At 39.5% G+C, this 18,566-nt stretch overlaps 1 protein-coding gene across 7 annotated transcripts in view; it reads left to right on the plus strand.

Moving 5' to 3' along the window:
- EXOC6 (exocyst complex component 6) overlaps window positions 1-18,566 on the plus strand; it is a 216,631-nt gene that overhangs the window by 9,897 nt on the left and 188,168 nt on the right. For 3 of the 7 annotated variants that reach the window (XM_055081379.1, XM_028480931.2, XM_055081381.1), the window contains exon 1: window positions 2,702-2,784. The exons of 2 other annotated variants lie outside the window; for them this stretch is intronic. Coding sequence is in view for 2 of the 5 variants with exons in the window: in XM_055081382.1 (XP_054937357.1) it covers window positions 2,684-2,784 (101 nt within the window). In the remaining 3 variants the exon portion in view is untranslated. Of the gene's footprint in view, window positions 1-2,647; window positions 2,785-18,566 lie in introns of those variants that run through there. 2 more of the 7 variants (XM_055081382.1, XM_024121373.3) reach the window with 2 other exon arrangements.

Below are 18,566 nucleotides of genomic sequence, written 5' to 3' on the forward strand. Positions count from 1 at the left end.
TAACTCATCCTGAACTCTTTCCAATGGCTTCAGAACTTCAGCATTGTCTGGTTTGAAGACCCTCCAACTCTCAGCCATGTGCAGGACTCTATGAGGAACTATAAGAAATTGCAAAATTAAAAAAAAAAGTCATCTCTGAACTTAAGGACCTTAACATGGTGTGAAAGTGCTGGTGGACTTGGGAAGAGATTTCTTTTTTTTCTTTCTGTATATTTTCACAGCTTGAGGAAGTGAGATTACCCAGAGAAGATCTGGATTCTCTTGTACCATCAAGACAGTGGAAACAGGCTTGTGATAGGGTTTCTTGGTAGAATAAGTATTTGGATGTAGCAGAGCTTCCTTAGTCTTCCAAGCCAGTGTGCACTGGGGTCAGCTGTGTTTTGGTTCCCTGGGGGTCAACTGTACAAAACAAACAAAATTCAAATTATAAAAAGGAACTAATCAAAACAAGTGCAAACTCTTAAAACAGTTGTTGGTGGAATGGGTATATGTGCTAAATTGAATCTAGAGACAGTGAAGAAGGTTGTGGTTCATTAGGGAAATCTTTATGAAGGAGATAAATCTGAGTTGAAGTTTCCAAGGAGGGCAAAAATTTCACATTAATAGGAAGGAGGACATTTATATATGTTAGTAATGTTTATTGGGCCCTTACTAAGTGTGGCAGGCAGAATAATGGTTCCCCCACAATGTCCCATGTCCTAATCCCTGGAATCTGCAAATATATTACCTCACATGACAAAAGGGATATTGCAGATGTGATTAATGTTAAGACCTTGAGATAGAAGATTATCCAGAATTACGGGGTTGTGTCAAACCTAATGCCATGGGTCCTTAAAAGCAGAGAATCTTTTCTGGCCTAAGTTAGAGTCAAAGGGAGATGTGACTACAGAAGAATGGTCAGAGAGATGCAATATTGCTGGCTTGAAAGATTGAGGAAGGGGGCCATGAGCCAAGGAATGTGGAAGGCCTCTAGAAGCTGAAATAGGTAAGGAAATGAATTCTCTCCTAGAGCCTCTGGAAAGAGCACAGTTGTGCTGACACCTTGATTTTAGCCCAGTGAGACCCGTATTAGACATCTAGCCTACAGAACTATAACATAATACATTTGAGTTGTTTTAAGCTAAGTTTGTGATAATTTGTTCCAGCAATAATAGAAAGCTAACACAACATGGGACAGCAAAATGAGGTAGACAGTACTATTATGGTCATTTACAGATGGGGAAACTGAATTATAAAGGGACTCCCAGATGTGGAGTGAAGGACCAGGGAATTAAATTGAAGACACCAGTCTTCAGAGCTCATGCTCTTAATTATCATGCAATATCATCTCCCAGGATTTTTGTGGGAGGAGGATGGAAGTAGTAAAAGCTTCTAGAAAAAGCTCACTGAAGGAGTTACACAGCTGTATAGTAAAGAGCTTGGTTGACTCAAAGGGACATTCAGAGCCCTGGATTAATGGGTACCAGAAAATATTTGTCCCTCAGGGCTAGGTATGTACTCTCTTCTTTTTTAAAAAATTTATTTATTTATTTTTGGCTGCGTTGGGTCTTCGTCGCTGCGCGCGGGCTTTCTCTTGTGGTACGCGGGCTTCTCATTGCGGTGGCCTCTCCCGCTGCGGAGCACGGGCTCTAGGCGCGCGGGCTTCAGCAGTTGTGGCTCATGGGCTCAGTAGTTGTGGCACACGGGCTCAGCTGCTCCGTGGCACGTGGGATCCTCCTGGACCAGGGCTCGAACCCGTCTCTCCTGCGTTGGCAGGTGGATTCCTAACCACTGCGCCACCAGAGAAGCCCCTGTACTCTCTTCTTGATTAACCTTCTCAGTCGCTGCTTTGACCATGACAAACCGGTTTACTCAGCGTCCCACAAACACTTCACTAAACAGAACTCTTCTACATTAGTACCTTTGCCCAAGCCACCTGCCTTTCTTTCCCATCTTGCTGATGCCCACTGCTCTCAAGAGCTTCCACGCCTTATCCCAGCCACAGCAACTTGGGGGCACTTGGGTTCAAGGACTTTGGCGTGAAATCACACATTGCACTTTTATCTTTGCCATAAGGTGTCATAGTTTTACGTCATTTACTTTTTCTGGCGCTTATAATTTATTTCCAAGTTGACTGGCCTCTGTGGACTTCCCGCGGGCAGGGACAGGAATCCACTAATAGCAGTCGCCAGCTGGGATCTTCCTGGCTCATTCCTAAAATAAATCTTACTCCCACACACCATTTTGCTTTTCTTGAGTACACGTTTTCCTTTCTCTGACTCTCCACCACCCAGAGTACCTCAGGCCTCCCTGTTAAACGTTCCCGTAGCTTTTATTACAGATTGTCGACCTCCCTCATTACTAAAGTATCCCCAGCGCGTAGGAGAGGGTCGGGCACACAGAATACAGGGATCTATGTTAAAGCCCAGCCAGTTAATAGACAGCAACTAGGGACAAGTGCCGAGCAAGAAGTGGAGGTGACGCGTCTCCACTCCTCGCCGCCCCCGGCAATACCTTGGCCTCCCGCATGGGTGAAGACCCGACACCTGGTCGCGGTCCAGCGCGCTACCTCCCACGCCGCCCGAGCGCCCCTGCTCTGCCCGCCCCGCCCCTTTCCCCGCCCCCTCGCGCTCGCGCCACAGGCCGCTCGCCCCCGCGGTTCTCGCGGCGCCGCGCCTCGCTGGCTCCTCAGCTTCCAGCCAAGATGGCGGAGAGCGGCGAAGGTCTGGGCACCGTTCCGGAGCACGAGCGGATCTTGCAGGAGATCCAGAGCACCGACACCGCCTGCGTGGGGCCCACCCTCCGGTAAAGCTCTCATCCTCCCGGGGTCTCGGGCTGCCCCCTCCGGCCGCTCGTCGGGACCCGGGCGGGTCGTCCGCCGCCGGTGGCGCGCGGAGCGGCCAGACAGGTGGTGCGCGAGGGGGCGGGCGGGTGGGGGCGCTTCAGGGCGGCGGGCCTGGACCTGAGCCGGGACCGGGGCGGGGCGGCACAGGAGGCTGCACCTGTCGGCGCGGCCCGCCTCAGCCGCGGGAGCTGTCACCGCGCAGCTGGAGGGTGTGGCTGCCAAGGCGCCTCTGACCCCGGGAGCCGCGGCGCCGCCCAGCCTTCGCAGTCCAGTCCCGGCCCTGGCCTGGGGTCTCGAGGACGCGCCTGGGGCTTCCTGGCTCTCGGATCGTGCAGGGGCCGAGGGCGGCTTGGCTGCGGGCGTGGCGGGGGCGAAGGTTAAGTGCCGACAGCCGGCGTGACCGAGGTACCGACGGTCGCGCAGGTGGAAACCCTGGCGAGCTGGGCTGCCGAGGGCGTGGGAGAATTGAAATTGAGCGGGAGATGCCAGCACCATTATCTCCCCTCCCGCGCGGCCAGAGTGGGCGAGGAGGGAGCGTGGGCTGGAGGGGAGGAGCTGACGCTCGGGAACGCGCTGATGTGACCGTGCGCTCGTTCGGCAAGCCTGGGGAGCTTTTACTTATTTACGAACGTTTCATTAATTTTGCATGCATTTCCCAGTTTATTTTAAAAAGAATCTCCACCCGTTAAAAATAGTACAAAAACAATGTGTATTCCAGACTGAATACCTGCTGCCCTAATAGAATATTAGCCGGGTACTACAGTGATCCATTAGAGTGTTAGGCACTTTCTTCAAGGATGAGTGCCTTTTAAACGCAAGGTTTCATTTTTCGCTGTGATGATAATGAAGTTATTATTCACTTAGGGAACTTGGGACTCATTGGGCTTTAATCATTATTTCTTCAGGATACATTCCTAGAAATGGAGCGCTGTATATTTTGTGGACTGAGGATGTAGTATAAAGTGAAGCCAGTTCAAGTTATGATGTAAATCCACCTTGCTCTGAGAATCCGGAGACCTGGGTTCTTGGTTTACCCTAGTCTAACCACTGATGAAGTGTACAGTCATGGGCAAAAATCATTTAACTTCTCTGGACCTTGATTCTGTATTTGTAGACAGGGGAGGGGTAGGTGTTTAGATGCCCAGAAAGCCCAGGACCTTAGGGACCTTGCCTATTTGTTTACTGCTGTATGCCTAACACGAAGCATGTGGTAGGCATCTGATATATTTTTGTCAAATGAAGTTCCATTTATGATATGATAAGAATAATTAGTGCATTTTCTTAATTTTTCAGTGTAATTTTTTTCATAAAACTCTGCATTTGGTAATGAAAGTAGAAATCATAGACTAAAAGGAAGCATTGTTTTCCTCACTGCGTGGTGAAACTGAAAGAGTACAGTTTGTGTTATAGTTATCAGAACAGTACATTTTTGAAAATAGTATTGGTTATGAAGGAGATGCTTCTTAATGAGAAAATGTGCTAGGCAGTATCCTTGATAGCAGATGAAATTGACTTAGAAGAAAAATTTGAAATACAGTTGGCTCTTGAACAATATGGATTTAAACTGTCAATCCACTTATAGCTGGAATTTTTTTTTTTTTTTTTTCTGTGGTACATGGGCCTCTCACTGCTGTGGCCTCCCCCGCTGCGGAGCACAGGCTCCGGACGCGCAGGCTCAGCGGCCATGGCTCACGGGCCCAGCTGCTCCGCGGCATGTGGGATCCTCCTGGACCGGGGCACGAACCCATGTCCCCTGCATCGGCAGGCGGACTCTCAACCACTGCGCCACCAGGGAAGCCCCTGGAAGTTTTTAAACAGCAAATACCGTGGTACTACATGATCCACAGTTGGTTGAATCCGAGGATGTGGAACCCAGGATATGGAGGAAACCAGTGTATGGACAGCTGACTATAAGTTATATGTGGATTTTTCACTGCATGAAGGGTCTGAGGCCCTAACCCCCTCATTGTTCAACCGTCAACTGTATATTGAGAGATATTTGTGACACAAATAGAATATACGTATTCATGGTGTTATCATCCTGTTTATTTTGCTGAATATTTTTGTAACCTGCTCACTTTGTTGAAACCCACACTTTTCTTTAGCAAACTACGTTGACTCATACTTATCCTATATATACACTTGTCATCTCTCATTTATAAGCAGACTCTTTGCACACACATGTAGAAGGCACTATTAGTGGTCCTTTCTCTGGAACAATTTAAGCTACTGTTATCTTTTCCCAAGGTTTCACTGAGTGAAATGCTAATACTAAATTAAAAAAAAACTTTCATTATGGGAAAATTTAAGTGTTTTAAAAAGTAGAAAAGTCTAATGGACCACATGAATTTATCGTCTAGCTTCAATTCAACCCCTGGCCAGTCTCATTTGATCTCTTCCCATTTCCACTCTTCCTCACCCTGTATTATTTTGAAGCAAATCCCAGACAGCAGTTCATCCATAAACATTTCAGCATTAAGATTAATTTTTGTTGTTATTTCTCAATTAAGTTTTAGCTGGCATGTAGGCTTATGTTGTTATAGTTATTATTAATATTATTTTTCTTAGTGGCAGACTTTTTTTCAGCCTGACCTTTTCCTGACTCACTTTTTATCAGATCAGTCTTCCTGGAGGAAGCCAGATGATTAAGTGAGAAGCATATTATACACTTTTCACAGGGCCTGGCATATGATGTGGTTCTTTGGCCACAATGGAATTAAATTAGAAGTCAGTAGAAAAGTATCTGGAAAATTCCCAAATATTTGAACGCTTAAAAACGCACATCTAGATAACCCATGGATGAAAGAAGAAATGGAAAGAGAAATTAGAAAGTATTTTGAATGAATAAAATGAAAACACAACATATCAAAATTTGTGGGATACAGCTAAATGTATAATTAGAGAGAAATACACTAAACACCTCTACTGGAAAAGAATGGTTTAAAATAATGTCCTCATCTTCTAAGTTAAGAAACTAGAAAAAGAAGAGCAAATGAAATCCAAAAGAGCCAAAGAAAGAAGATGATAATGATCAGAGTGGACATCAGTGAAATAGGAAATAGAAAAACAGTTGAGAAGATCAGTGAAACTGAAACCTGGTTCTTTGAGATCAGTAAAATTGATAAACTTCTAGGGGAAAAAAGGGAGCAGATACCAATGATCAATTCTCAACTCACTTTGAGGTCAACATTAACCTGATACCAAAACTAAACAAAGACATTTCTAGAAAAGGAAACTATACACCAGTATTATTAATACACACACTAAAACACTTTAAACAGAATTTTAGCAAATTAAATCCACAATATATAAAAATAATAAATTGGATTTATTTCAAAAATGCATGCTGGTTAACACTTGAAAAACCAACTGATGTAATTCATATTAAACTAAAAAAAATTATGTGATCATCTTAATAGATGCAGAGAAAGCATTGACAAATCTAACATTCATTCCTGATAAAAACCCTCAGAAACTAGGAATGGAAATTCCTCAGCCTGAAAAAAGGCATCTGTGAAAAACCTGTAGCTAACATTAAACTTAACGGTGAAAGACTGAATGCTTTTCTCCTAAAATCAGGAATAAAGCAAAGATGTTCATTCTCACAACTTCTATTCAGCACTGTACTAGAGGTCCTAGCCAGTATAATAAGATAAGAAAAAAAAATCTTGATTGGAAAATCATCTTTATTTGCAGACAGTGTAATTATCTATAGAGAAAATCCTATGGAATGCATAGAAAAGCTACTAGAACTGTTAAGTGGGTTTAGCAAGGATATAGGACACCAAATCAGTATGCAAAAATCAATTGTATTTCTATGTGCTAGCAGTGAACATGCAAAAATTGAAATAAAAAATTAATAGCATCAAAAAATATGAAATCCATAGGGATAAATATGGCAAACAATGTGAAAGATTTTTACCTGAAAACTATAAAACATTGCTAATAGAAATTAAAGAGGACCTAAATAAATGCACACATATGCTGTATCCATGAATCAGAAGATTCAATGATGTTAAGATGTCATTTCCCCCAAACTGGTCTTGAGATTTAAGGCAATCCCAATAAAAATCCAGCAGTTTTTTTGGTAGAAATTGACAAACTGATTCTAAAGTTCATATGGAAATGCAGAAGACCTAGAATAGCCAAACTAACTTAGAAAAAGATGAAAAGTTGGAGAACTTACATTACCTGGTTTTAAGATTTATTATAAAGCTACAGTAATCAAGACAGTGTGGTACTAGCATCAAGCTAGACAAATAGATCCGTGAAACTGAGAAGACTCCATAAATAGGTTTACACACATGGTCAGTTAATTTTTGGCAAAGATGTAAAGGCAATTCATTGGAAAAGATAGTCTTTTTAAATAACAGTAGTGGAACGTCAGATATCTATATGCAAAATAATGAACTTTTAAATGTATTTTGCATCATATTTAAAAATTAACTCAAAATGGATCATAAACCTAAACGTTAAATGCGAAACCATAAAACTCCTAAAAACTACAGGAGAAAATTTTTGTGACTCTGGGTTAGGCAAAGATTTCTTAGATGTTATTACAAAAGCATAATACATAAAAGAAAAAATTGATAAATTGGACTTTATCAAAATTGAGAACATATAGTCTTCAAACACACTGTTAATGAAAAGACAGGCCACAGACATGGAGAAAATATTTGCAAGTCACATGTCTGATAAAAAAAAAAAATTGCATCCAGCATGTGTAAAAGAAGTCTTTGAGACTGACTGATAAGAAAGCAAACAACTCATTTAAAAAATGGGTAAATCCAAATGTAAGATAGATAGCTAGTGGGAAGCAGCCACATAGCACAGGGAGATCAGCTCAGTGCTTTGTGACCACCTAGAGTGATGAGATAGGGATGGTGGGAGGCAGACGCAAGAGGGAGGAGATGTGGGGATATATGTATATGTTTAGCTGATTCATTTTGTTATAAAGCAGAAACTAACACACCATTGTAAAGTATACTCCAATAAAGATGTTAAAAAAAATGGGTAAATGATTTGAATGGATACTTCACAAAAGAAGGTATGTAGAGAGCAAATAAGCACATGGAAAGAAGATTAACATCATTAGTTGTTAGAAAAATGCAAATGAAAACTACGGGGTAAACCACCACACTATTGGCATGTCTAAATAAAAGACTGACCATACCATGTATTGGTGAAGTTGTAGAACAACTGGCACTCTCATATATTGCTATGGGAATTTCATAGATGCTGTTTTTCAGCTTGAGGAAGTTCCTTCTAGTCCTAGTTTGTTGAGTGTTTTTATTATGAAGGAACATTGAATTTTTCAGTTGCTTTTTCTGTCTCTGTTGAGATGATCTTGTGGATTTTGTCCCGTATTGTATCAAAATGGTGTTTTACATTAATTAATTTTCAGATGTAAACCAACCTTGGGTTTGCAGAATAAATCCCACTTGGTCATAGTGTATAATCATTTTTATATGTTGCTGGATTCCATTTGTTAGTATTTTGTATAGGATTTTTGCATGTATATTCACAAGAGATATTGGTCTTTTATTTTCTGGTGATGTCTTTGGTTTTGGTATGAGAATACCTCACAGAATGAGTTGGTTAGTGTTCCTCAATTGAGATGAATGTGTTTTTTTTGTTGTTTTTTTTTTTGCGGTATGCGGGCCTCTCACTGCTGTGGCCTCTCCCATTGCGGAGCACAGGCTCCGGATGCGCAGGCCCAGCGGCCATGGCTCACGGGCTCAGCCACTCCGCGGCACGTGGGATCCTCCCAGACCGGGGCACGAACCCGCGTCCCCTGCATCGGCAGGCGGACTCCCAGCCACTGCGCCACCAGGGAAGCCCATGAATGTGTGTTTATTTCTCCCTTTGTTTTATTTTTGTGGTGTATCACATTTATTTATTTTTTTAAATGTTGAATAACTCTTAGATTCCTGGGATAAATTCCATTTGGTCATTGTGTATAATCCTTTTAACATGTTGGATTCAGTTTGCTAATATTTTACTGAGTATTTTTACATGTATATTCGTAGGGAATATTGGTGTGTAGTTTTCTTTTTATGATGTCTTTATCTGGATTTGGTATCAGAGTAATGCTGGCCTCATAGAATGAATTAGGGAGTGTCCCTACTCTTCCACTTTTTGGAAGAGTTTATGAAGGAATAGTGTTAATTTTTCTTTAAGTAGATGGTAGAATTTGTCACCAAAGCTTTTCTTTCCTGGAAGGTTTTTGATTATTGATTTAATCTCTTGTTATAGGTCTGTTCTGATTTTCTATTCTTATTGCACCAGTTTTGGTAGTTTGTGTTGTTCTAGAAATTTGTCCATTTCTTCTAGGTTATCAGGTTGTTGGTATAAAATGTTCATAGCATTCCTTTGTAACCTTGTTTATTTCTGTACAATTGGTAATACTGACTTTTCTTTTATTCTTGATTTTTAGTAATTTGAGTCTTTTTTTTTTTCCTGGTCAATTTGGCTAAATGTTTGTCAATTTTATTGATCTTTTCAAAGAACCATCTTTTGGCTTCATTGATACTTCTCTATTGTTTTCCTATCATCTATTTCCTTTGTAGCTAATCTTTATTTCTTTTCTTTGCTTGTTTTAGGTTAATTTGCTCTCCTTTTTATCAGTGTTTTGGGATGGAACGGTAGGCTATTGATTTGAGATATTTCTTATTTTTAAATATAGGTTTTTGAAGCTATAAATAATCCTCTAAGCACTGCTTTAGCATCATCCTGTAAATTTTGGTATTGTGTGTTTTCGTTTTCATTCATCTCAAGTATTTTTAAAATTTCCTTTGTAATTTCTTCTTTGAGTCATTGGTTATTTAGACGTATGTTGTTTAATTTCTATGTATTTGTGAATTTCTCAAACGTCCTTCCATGGTTAATTTCTAATTTCATTGCATTTGGTCAGAGATCATACTTTGTATGACTTCAGTCCTTTTAATTCATTGAGGCTTGTTTTATGGCCTGACATGTGGTCTATCCTGGAGAATGTTCCATGTGCAATTGAGAAGAATATGTATCCTGATGTTGGGTGGAAGAGTCTATAGATGTCTGTTAGATCTCATTAGATAATAGTTGTTCAAAGTCTTCTACTTCCTTTTTGATATAATGCTTAGTTCTATCCATTATTGGGTATTGGATAGTTTTTGCTTAATGTGTTTTGGGCTCTGTTGTTAGGTGTATAAATGTGTATACTTGTCACATATTCTTGATTGATTGACTCTTTTTCTATCCTTTTACTTTCAACCTATTTTTATCCTTGAATCTAAAGTGTGATGGATCTTGTTTTTTCTCCAGTTTGATAATCTCTGACTGGATTGTTTAATCCATTCATATTGAATGTTAATAATTATATAGTTGGATTTATAGCTGTCATTTTACTTTTTGTTTATGTCTCATTTGTTTTTGCTCCTCTGTCCCCCCTGCCTTTTTTTTTTTTTTTTTACTATTAAGTGACTATTTTCTAGTGTAACATTTTAATTACTTTAGTGAATTTTTTCCCAGTATTTAAAATAAATTTATTTCTTAGTGGTTGCTCTCAGAATCAGCTTCAGATTAATTCTAAATTAATTCCAGTGAAATACCGAAACGTTACTTCTATATAACTGTTTCCTCTTTCACTTTTTTGTGCTATTATTGTAATATCTTACATCTATATATGTTACAAACACAACAATATGGTGTTACATTTGTTGCTATATATAATTTTTTATTTTTCAAAGAAGCTGAGAGAAAGAGAGCAAGTATATTTATAGAGTTTGTTACATTAGCCTTATTTACCATTTCTAATTCTGTTTATTTGTTGCTGAGTTTTTAGTTGTGTCATTTTCTTATTCCATTACAGCTTTGTTCCCACATACATAATTTGTGCTGTTATTTTCAAATATGTTGCTATATGTTGTCAATACAATTATGTACATATTGTCCTATGCAATTGCTTTTTAAATTAGTTAAGAGAAGAAAGATGCATTTATATTGTCTTTTAAAATTACATAGTTACCTTTGCTGGTGTTCTTGTGTGTGTGTGTGCATGTGTTCATATTGCCATCTGGGTTCACTCTTTTAATTATGAAGAACTTCTCTTAGTATTTCTTGTAAGGCTGGTCTGCTGGTAACTAATTCCTTCAGTCTTTTTTTATCTGCAAGTGTCTTTATTTCGCCTTCATTGTTTGAAAGATAGTTTTGTTGGTTATAAGATTCTTAGTTGACAGTTTTTTCTTTTAACACTTTGAATATATTATCCCACTGCCTTTTGGCCTCCATTTCTTCTGTTGATAAGTCAGCTGTTAATCTCAGTGGGATTCCCTTATATGTGGTTTTTCCCCCCCTTGTTTTCAAGATTTTCCCTTTGTCTTTCATTATTTTTACTGTGATGTGTCTGCGTATGGAGTTCTTTGTGTTTATCCTTCTTGTAGTTTGTCGATCATCTTAGATGTTTAGTTTGATGTTTTTCATCAAATTTGGGAAATTTCAACCATTATTTCTTCAGATATTCTTTCTGCTCCATTTTCTTCCTTACTTTGGTACTCCCATCATGTGTATGTTGGTGTCCTTAATGCTGTTCACATTTCTCTGAAGCTCTGCATTTTCTTCATTCTTTTTTCTCTCTGTTTGGATTACATATTCTGTATTAGTCTATGTTTAAGTAGTCTTTCTTCTGCTAATTTATGTCTGCTGTTGAGATCTTCTAATGAGTGTTTCTTTTCTGTTGTTGACTTTTCAACTCCAGGATTTTAACTTGGTTCTTTTTTATGATTTCTCTTTCTTTGTCAATAGTCTCTTATTTTGTTAGACATTGTCATCATACCTTCTTTCACTTCTTTAAGCATGTTTTGTTTTCAGTACTATGAACCTAGTGCTTGGAAGTCTTTGTTAACTCCACCATCTAAGCCCTCTCACAGGGCCTGTTTCTTTTCCTGTGTGTGGGTCATAGTTTCCTGTTTCTTTGCCTATCTCATAATTTGTCGTTGTGGTTGAAAACTAAAATGTTTAGACTGTATATTGTATCAACTCTTGATACTGATTCCCACCCCCACCCCCCCCAACCACCTTCTAGGGCTTGTTTTTTTTTTCCCCCTAATATTTATTTAATTAATTAATTAATTTATTTTGGCTGCACCAGGTCTGAGCTGTGGCACGCGGGATCTTTGTTGCGGCATGCAGACTTCTTAGTTGCAGCATGCATGTGGGATCTAGTTCCCTGACCAGGGGTCGAACCTGGGCCCCCTGTATTGGGAGCACCCAGTCTTACCCACTGGACCACCAGGGAAGTCCCTGGAGCTTGTTTTTGTTTGTGTTTGTTTGTTTAGTGGCTCAGCTGGACTATTTCAGTCAAGTGTATTTCCTTCACAGTGTGAAGCCTCTGCTGCGGCTCCTCAGAGGGCACAATCTTGGCATGTACACAGTCACTCTGGAATGACAGTGGTTTTAGCAGAATTCTCTTTATGTCTTTCCCTGATCTCTCTGTTAAGCTGTCTGCTTATCTTTTTTTTTTAATCTTTTGGCCACGCCCCATGGCATGTGGGATCTTATTTCCCTGACCAGGGATGGAACCCACGCCCTCTGCATTGACAGCATGGAGTCTTAACCACTGGACCACCAGGGAAGTCCCTGCCTGCTTATCTTGATATCACACTGAGATGTTAGACTGCAGTAATTGCTGGCTGATTGCTTTATTGTTTTCAACAGTATTCAGGGGCATAAGTTGTTTCACAGTCTAATCCAATTAAATCTGGTCCCCTTTGCAGTGGTAGTTTTTTTTTCCCTCTTATGCAAGTAATTTGTTGAGGCAGTACTTTCAGATGAAACCTGTAGGAGTGAGGGAAATAGGATAGGGTAGAGGAGATCTAAAACTGTGGGTTCATCTTAAGTCTAGCCTCAGCCTGATTCCAGGAGGAGCTCTGGAGTTAGAGTGATATCACGGGGACTTCCCTGGTGGCACAGTGGTTGAGATTCCCGCCTGCCAATGCAGGGGACACAGGTTCAATCCCTGGTCTGGGGAGATCCCACATGCCGTGGAGCAACTAAGCCCGTCCGCCACAACTACTGAGCCTGTGCACCTAGAGCCCCTGCTCCGCAACAAGAGAAGCCACCACAATGAGAAGCCCGTGCACTGCAACAAAGGGTAGCCCCTGCTCGCCACAACTAGAGAAAGCCCGTGTGCAGCAACGAAGACCCAGTGCAGCCAAAAATAAATAAATAAAATAAATAAATTAAAAAAAAAAAAGAATGATATCACAGAGTTGTTCCACTTTGAGGCAATGGGGCTGAACTTTTACTCCTACCTCCAACAACCTTTCATAGCCTGTAGGCTACCCCCCAGAGTGTGTGACTGCTGGGGGGGCATACCTTCCCAGGCATTACTGGGCAGAGTGCCTCCTACTCGCAGGTCTCCAGAGAAGGGTGCAGCTATGGGTCCTTAGTAGCTGGGAGATGAATGCACCACCAGGTAACTGGGATCTACTACACACCCCAGCAGCTAGAACACATCCAACTAGATCATGCTTAGTAAGTTTGAAGGAATAAATGATAGACTTTTTCATTTATTTCTCTATTTTATATTTATTCCTGGCTTAATGATTTTTCTAGTGGATTAAGTCCCCTAATCTTCCCAATCTTGATTTTTAAATATTACTTAGAGAATTGTGATAAAATATACATAACATAAAGTTTACCATTTTAAATGTGCAGTTCTTTTCATTAAGTACATTAACATTGCTCTGCAGCCATAACCACCATCCATCTCCAGAACATTTTCATCTTTCCAAACTGAAACTGTACTCATTAAATGGTAACTCCCCATTGTCCCAGCAGCCCCCGGTAACTACTATCATACTTTCTGTATCTATGAATATGATTACTTTAGATACCTCATATAAGTGGAATCATATAATTGTTCTTTTGTGACTGGCTTATCTCACTTAACATTATGTCATCAAGGTTCATCCATGTTGTAGCATGTGTCAGAATTTCCTTCCTTTTTGAGGCTGGGTAATATACTATTGTACATATATACTACTTCCTGTTTATCCATTATTTGTTGATGGACACTCAGATTGCTTCCATCTTTTGGCTGTTGTGAACATGATGTACAAATACGTGTTTGAGTGCAGGGTTAGTTTTTCAGGCCAATCTCTGAGGTTTGTTCTGATCATAGGAGGGCTCTTCACATTTTCTTTCTCTGGTTCTTTTTGGTAAACTGGCTGACCTATGATTTAACTTGTTGATCACATGGAGGTACCAGCCCCTCTCAATTGCTTACTACCAAAACCTCCATTGTTTTCAAGAGTACCATAATGTTTGGACTTCCTTACATTCTGTTCTAAATACAGTCAGTTTTTTGGCGGGGGAACTTTGCAATTTTCTCCTGCTTCTTCCAGTGGGGATAATCTCTGCGCTACTACACCAGAGCTTGGGGCAGGGACAATGGCCTGTTTCAAGTGATACTATTCTTAAAGAGCAGTACTCTGGATGGGGCAGAGGAGTAGGACTCTGTGTGGGGCAGTAATCTCTGTTCTTCTTGGCCTGCCCCTTAAAGTGTACAGCCTCTGTCCTTTGAGCTTGTTACAGACCAGGGTTCTTGGCCTTCCTTAATCAATAGAAATTGATAAGAGACCAGACAAGAAATTCAGGCAAGGCTTTACTGGGGCCCCTGCTACAGCAGGGGGGAGCGAAAACAGGTAACAATTTCCTTTGCTCGCTCCTCAAGGTGGGGGCCAGCTGGTTCCGTAAATGGGGTGAAGGTAGGGGTGTGTCCAGGGGGTCAGGCTGGAGGGGTGGCTTAGGTGGTTTGCACACTCCTTTGGTGGTATTGAGTGCAGGGGGCATGCACAGTACCCTGCTTTTGCTCTTGACACCCTGTTTTTGCTCCTGGCTCTTCAGAAGTGGCAGTTGGGGTTTTTTTTTGTCTTCTTGTGTCTTTTCGTCCATAATTTGCCCCATCTGCACATGCAGGCTATTATTTTTAGTCCCTTATAATTTCTTTGTATTTTGTTGCTGGAGGAGACATTTGCCCAGGTTCAGACACTGCAGCAAAGGGTCCCGGGTCTCAGCCTGTCTCAAGCTGAGGTGGGGCAGTTGGGATCCCAGTATTCCTGGCTACTGCATCTTTGGGAAAGCCTCTGTCCTATGAAGTCCTTCATGGGACTGGATGGAGGAAGGAGGGCTGGGTGGAAGAAAGAGGCCCCCAACCTTTCAGCTTCTGTAACACAGAACTATGGGGGAGGGAGGATGAGAAATGCGGTATGCCTGCCCTTTTTCTGACCCTTAACTGAAACCTGGGGGGAGAGGAAGCCCTGACTACTTAGCCACACCCACCCAGGATGGAGCTTCTATCATGCTAAGCTGGAGGAAGAGTGTTAGTTGTGGTTCAGGGGCCATAAACTCTTACTGTTCTTAGTAGATTTTCTTGAATAAATGTTTCTTCATTTGCTGTATGCTCTTGGGACAATTTTCAGAGATTTCAAATGGTGTTTTTTGTTTTTAAGTAATTTTCATTGGTTATGGTTGTTTCACTAGGAAGTAGGTTCATGAATTCTGGGAAGCTTCATCTTGTTTTTCTTTTAAATAGAGGCAGAATTCACAAAACATAAAATATGCCATTTTAAAGGTACAATTCAGTGACATTTAGCACATTCACAATGTTGTACAACCATTACCTCTATCTAGCTGCAAAACATTTTCATCATTACAAAAGGAAACCCTGTACTCATTAAGTAGTTACTCTCCATTCCCCCTCTTCTCCCAGCTGCTGGCAACTACTACTCTGTTTTCCCTCTCTATGGATTTACCTTTTTTGGATATTTCATTAAAATATTGATAGAGGCTTACAGTATATGACTTTTTGTGTCTGACTTTTTTCATTTCAGCATAATGTTTTGAGATTCATCTATATTGTAGCAATGTATCAGTACTTCTTTCTTTTTTATGGCTGAATAATATTCCACTGTGTGGATATTCCACATTTTATTCATCCATCAGTTGGTGAACATTTGGGTTGTTTCTACCTTTTAGTTGTTGTGAATGTGCTGCTGTGAACATTCATGTATAAGCTTTTGTTTGAATGTCTATTTTTTTTAGGTATATATCTAAGAGTGGAATTGCTGAGTCATATGGCTATTCTATGTTTAACTTTAAAAAGAGTCTATTTTGTGAAGTGTCAATAGTTTAAAGTGCTGCAAGGCTCTGAAACTGTCCTTCATTGTTGAAGCCATAAACTCAGACTTATAGCTTACAGCAGAGCTTTCGGGCAAGCATAAGAGTGAAACAGAGACTATCTGTAGATGACAGAGGCTTAATGGCTATGGTTAATTTATTCCTATAACTAATATTAGAATGGAGAAGAGTAAAATTTTCTGTCAGGTACAATACATTACTACTTAAAAGTTTTGATTAGTGAAAACATAGTTATAGCTAGCAATTTTTGTCCCAGAAATTGACATTCAAGGGCTTCCCATGAAGAGTACAATTTCAAAAATGTTTGCATTATAACATTTTTTACTTATACACATTTAACCTAGGAAGGGTGAGCATCTCTCTAATTTGACAGCTCTTCCCGTGCAACATTTACAATAGTAATGTATCAAACAAACTTAATTATTTATAGTCTTTTTATAAGGTGAAAATAAATAACTGCTCTTTCTGGGTTCTTCTGGGAAATCTCCAAGGCAGTTTTAGGTGTGAAAGATATCTTGAAAGTTTTATTTTATTTTTTCTATAGTTAGGATCCAAATTTGGAAAGGCAAAATCAAAACAGTTGTCAGAGGTTGGCTGAGAAGCAAACCTTGGTTAATTAAAGTGAAAGTGAAGCATTTAAAAAATAAACATAGATAACTTGATTGTAAAGAAACTTAGTTCTTTCATAAGTGAGAGGAAACCTTTTCTGTTTTTTATTGAATAATCAAGAATATAATAAAGTCCACATGAAGTACAGACATTATTCTGGCAAAACAGTCATCTAGGCAGATTACATAGAAGGTAAAGAGTAACCTTTCATATTTTAGGCAGGTCGTTAACCAGTAAACCAAGGAAGCAAGCCCAACAAAACTGAACAAATGTTGCTAAATTTTAAACATATATCATAGCGTATTTTCAGTCTTATATTGTAAATGAGGGCAAATAAAATTCATTTACCATGTTTTGTCCTTCATTGTGCTCTTCCATGTTCTTAAACAGTTTGCTTTAGAGCACTTGTTCTTTTTTTGGGATCTGTGAGGTCAAAACAATTTTCAAATAATGCTAAGAGGTTATTTACATTAAAATGCAGTGCATTCATCATTGCTACTTTCAGAGGAATTAGTCAATTAAAAAAAATTCTCAGTCAATTTAAAAAAATTTTCAGTTTTGGGAATTCCCTGGCAGTCCAGTGGTTAGGACTTGGCGCTTCCACTGCTGGGGGCCTGGGTTCCATCCCTGGTCAGGGAACTAAGATCCTGCAAACCGTGCTGTGCAGCACCCCCCAAACACACACACACACAAAATCTCAGTTTTAGTTTTTAATGCGGTAAATATCAATAGTTAGAATCCACATAAACAAAAGCTTTTTTGATTTCTCAGTAAGTTTTGAGAGTTATGTAAAAGAGACCCCCAAATTTGAAAACTACTGCTGTAGGAGAAAGCTGCTCTTTTTCCTTGATAAAACAGAAGCAGATACACAGTTGTATTTCTCTGTCACTGTTCCTAGTATCTTAACTACTGCTAATGGTTCTAACTTTTAACCAAAGTAATTTATATTTCACATTGAAACACGGAAGTGGAACATTGAGAATTGTCTGAATAAGAGTCAATCTCTGTGAATACAACTTCTTACAGATACAAACGTCACTTTTATACCTTAAAGTGGCAAAAATGAACACTTGCATGGACACATCCGGAAACTATAGCTTTTCAATAGCATATAAATATAAGAAGCAAAAGTATATAAACTTAGTTATGCTTAGTAATCAGTCTGCTAGGATTCCATTATACTTAAAAATTAACTGCTATCCAGTGATTGTCTCTTAATTAACTTAATATTAAGGTTTTAAGTTACCTAAAGATCTTAGAAATTAATTTTAATATGTGTTGAAATAAAAAGTTTGTTAGAGTGATGATTCTGCTTAGTTGAGCACAAATTTACATTTTTAATCATCTTGAATATTTTTGTAGGGTAATGTTAGCTTGTTTGATTAGTAAACCTGTGTGCGTTCAGAGAAAAACAAACCCAAGTGGAATAAAATGATTAATCATAAAAAATAAATAGCTATTTTTATAAACCAAAATGATCCAACTAGGCTTGTTTGCTGAAGTTGTACAGTTAACTCTTGAACAACAGGGGTTTGAACTGCGCAGTTATACGCAGATTTTTTTTCAGTAGTAAATACAGCAGTACTACAGGGTCCGAGGTTGGTTGAATCGGCGGATGCAGAATGTAGATACAGAGGAACCTTGGATATGGAGGACCAACTATAAAGTTATATGTGGATTTTCGACAGTGTGGAGGGTGGGTGCCCCTAACTCTTGAGTTGTTCAAGGGTCAACTGTACGTGAATTATGTGAACTTAGATTTTTTAAATGTTTCTAAGTTAATTCATGTAGGAAGAAATTTTTAAAGAAGTCTAGCACATTTAAAGTGTTAGGAATTCAATTTCTTTTGTTTTCTGGGAATTTTACAAATATTCCATTTGTATAAGTCCTTGTTTTTTTGTTTTTTTTTTTAAATCAATAAGCCAGTCAAAACAGAGTTCCTTTAACTTAAGAG

Source organism: Physeter macrocephalus, chromosome 20 (genome assembly GCF_002837175.3).
Source record: "Physeter macrocephalus isolate SW-GA chromosome 20, ASM283717v5, whole genome shotgun sequence".
In the NCBI taxonomy this organism is placed as follows: Eukaryota; Metazoa; Chordata; class Mammalia; order Artiodactyla; family Physeteridae; genus Physeter; species Physeter macrocephalus.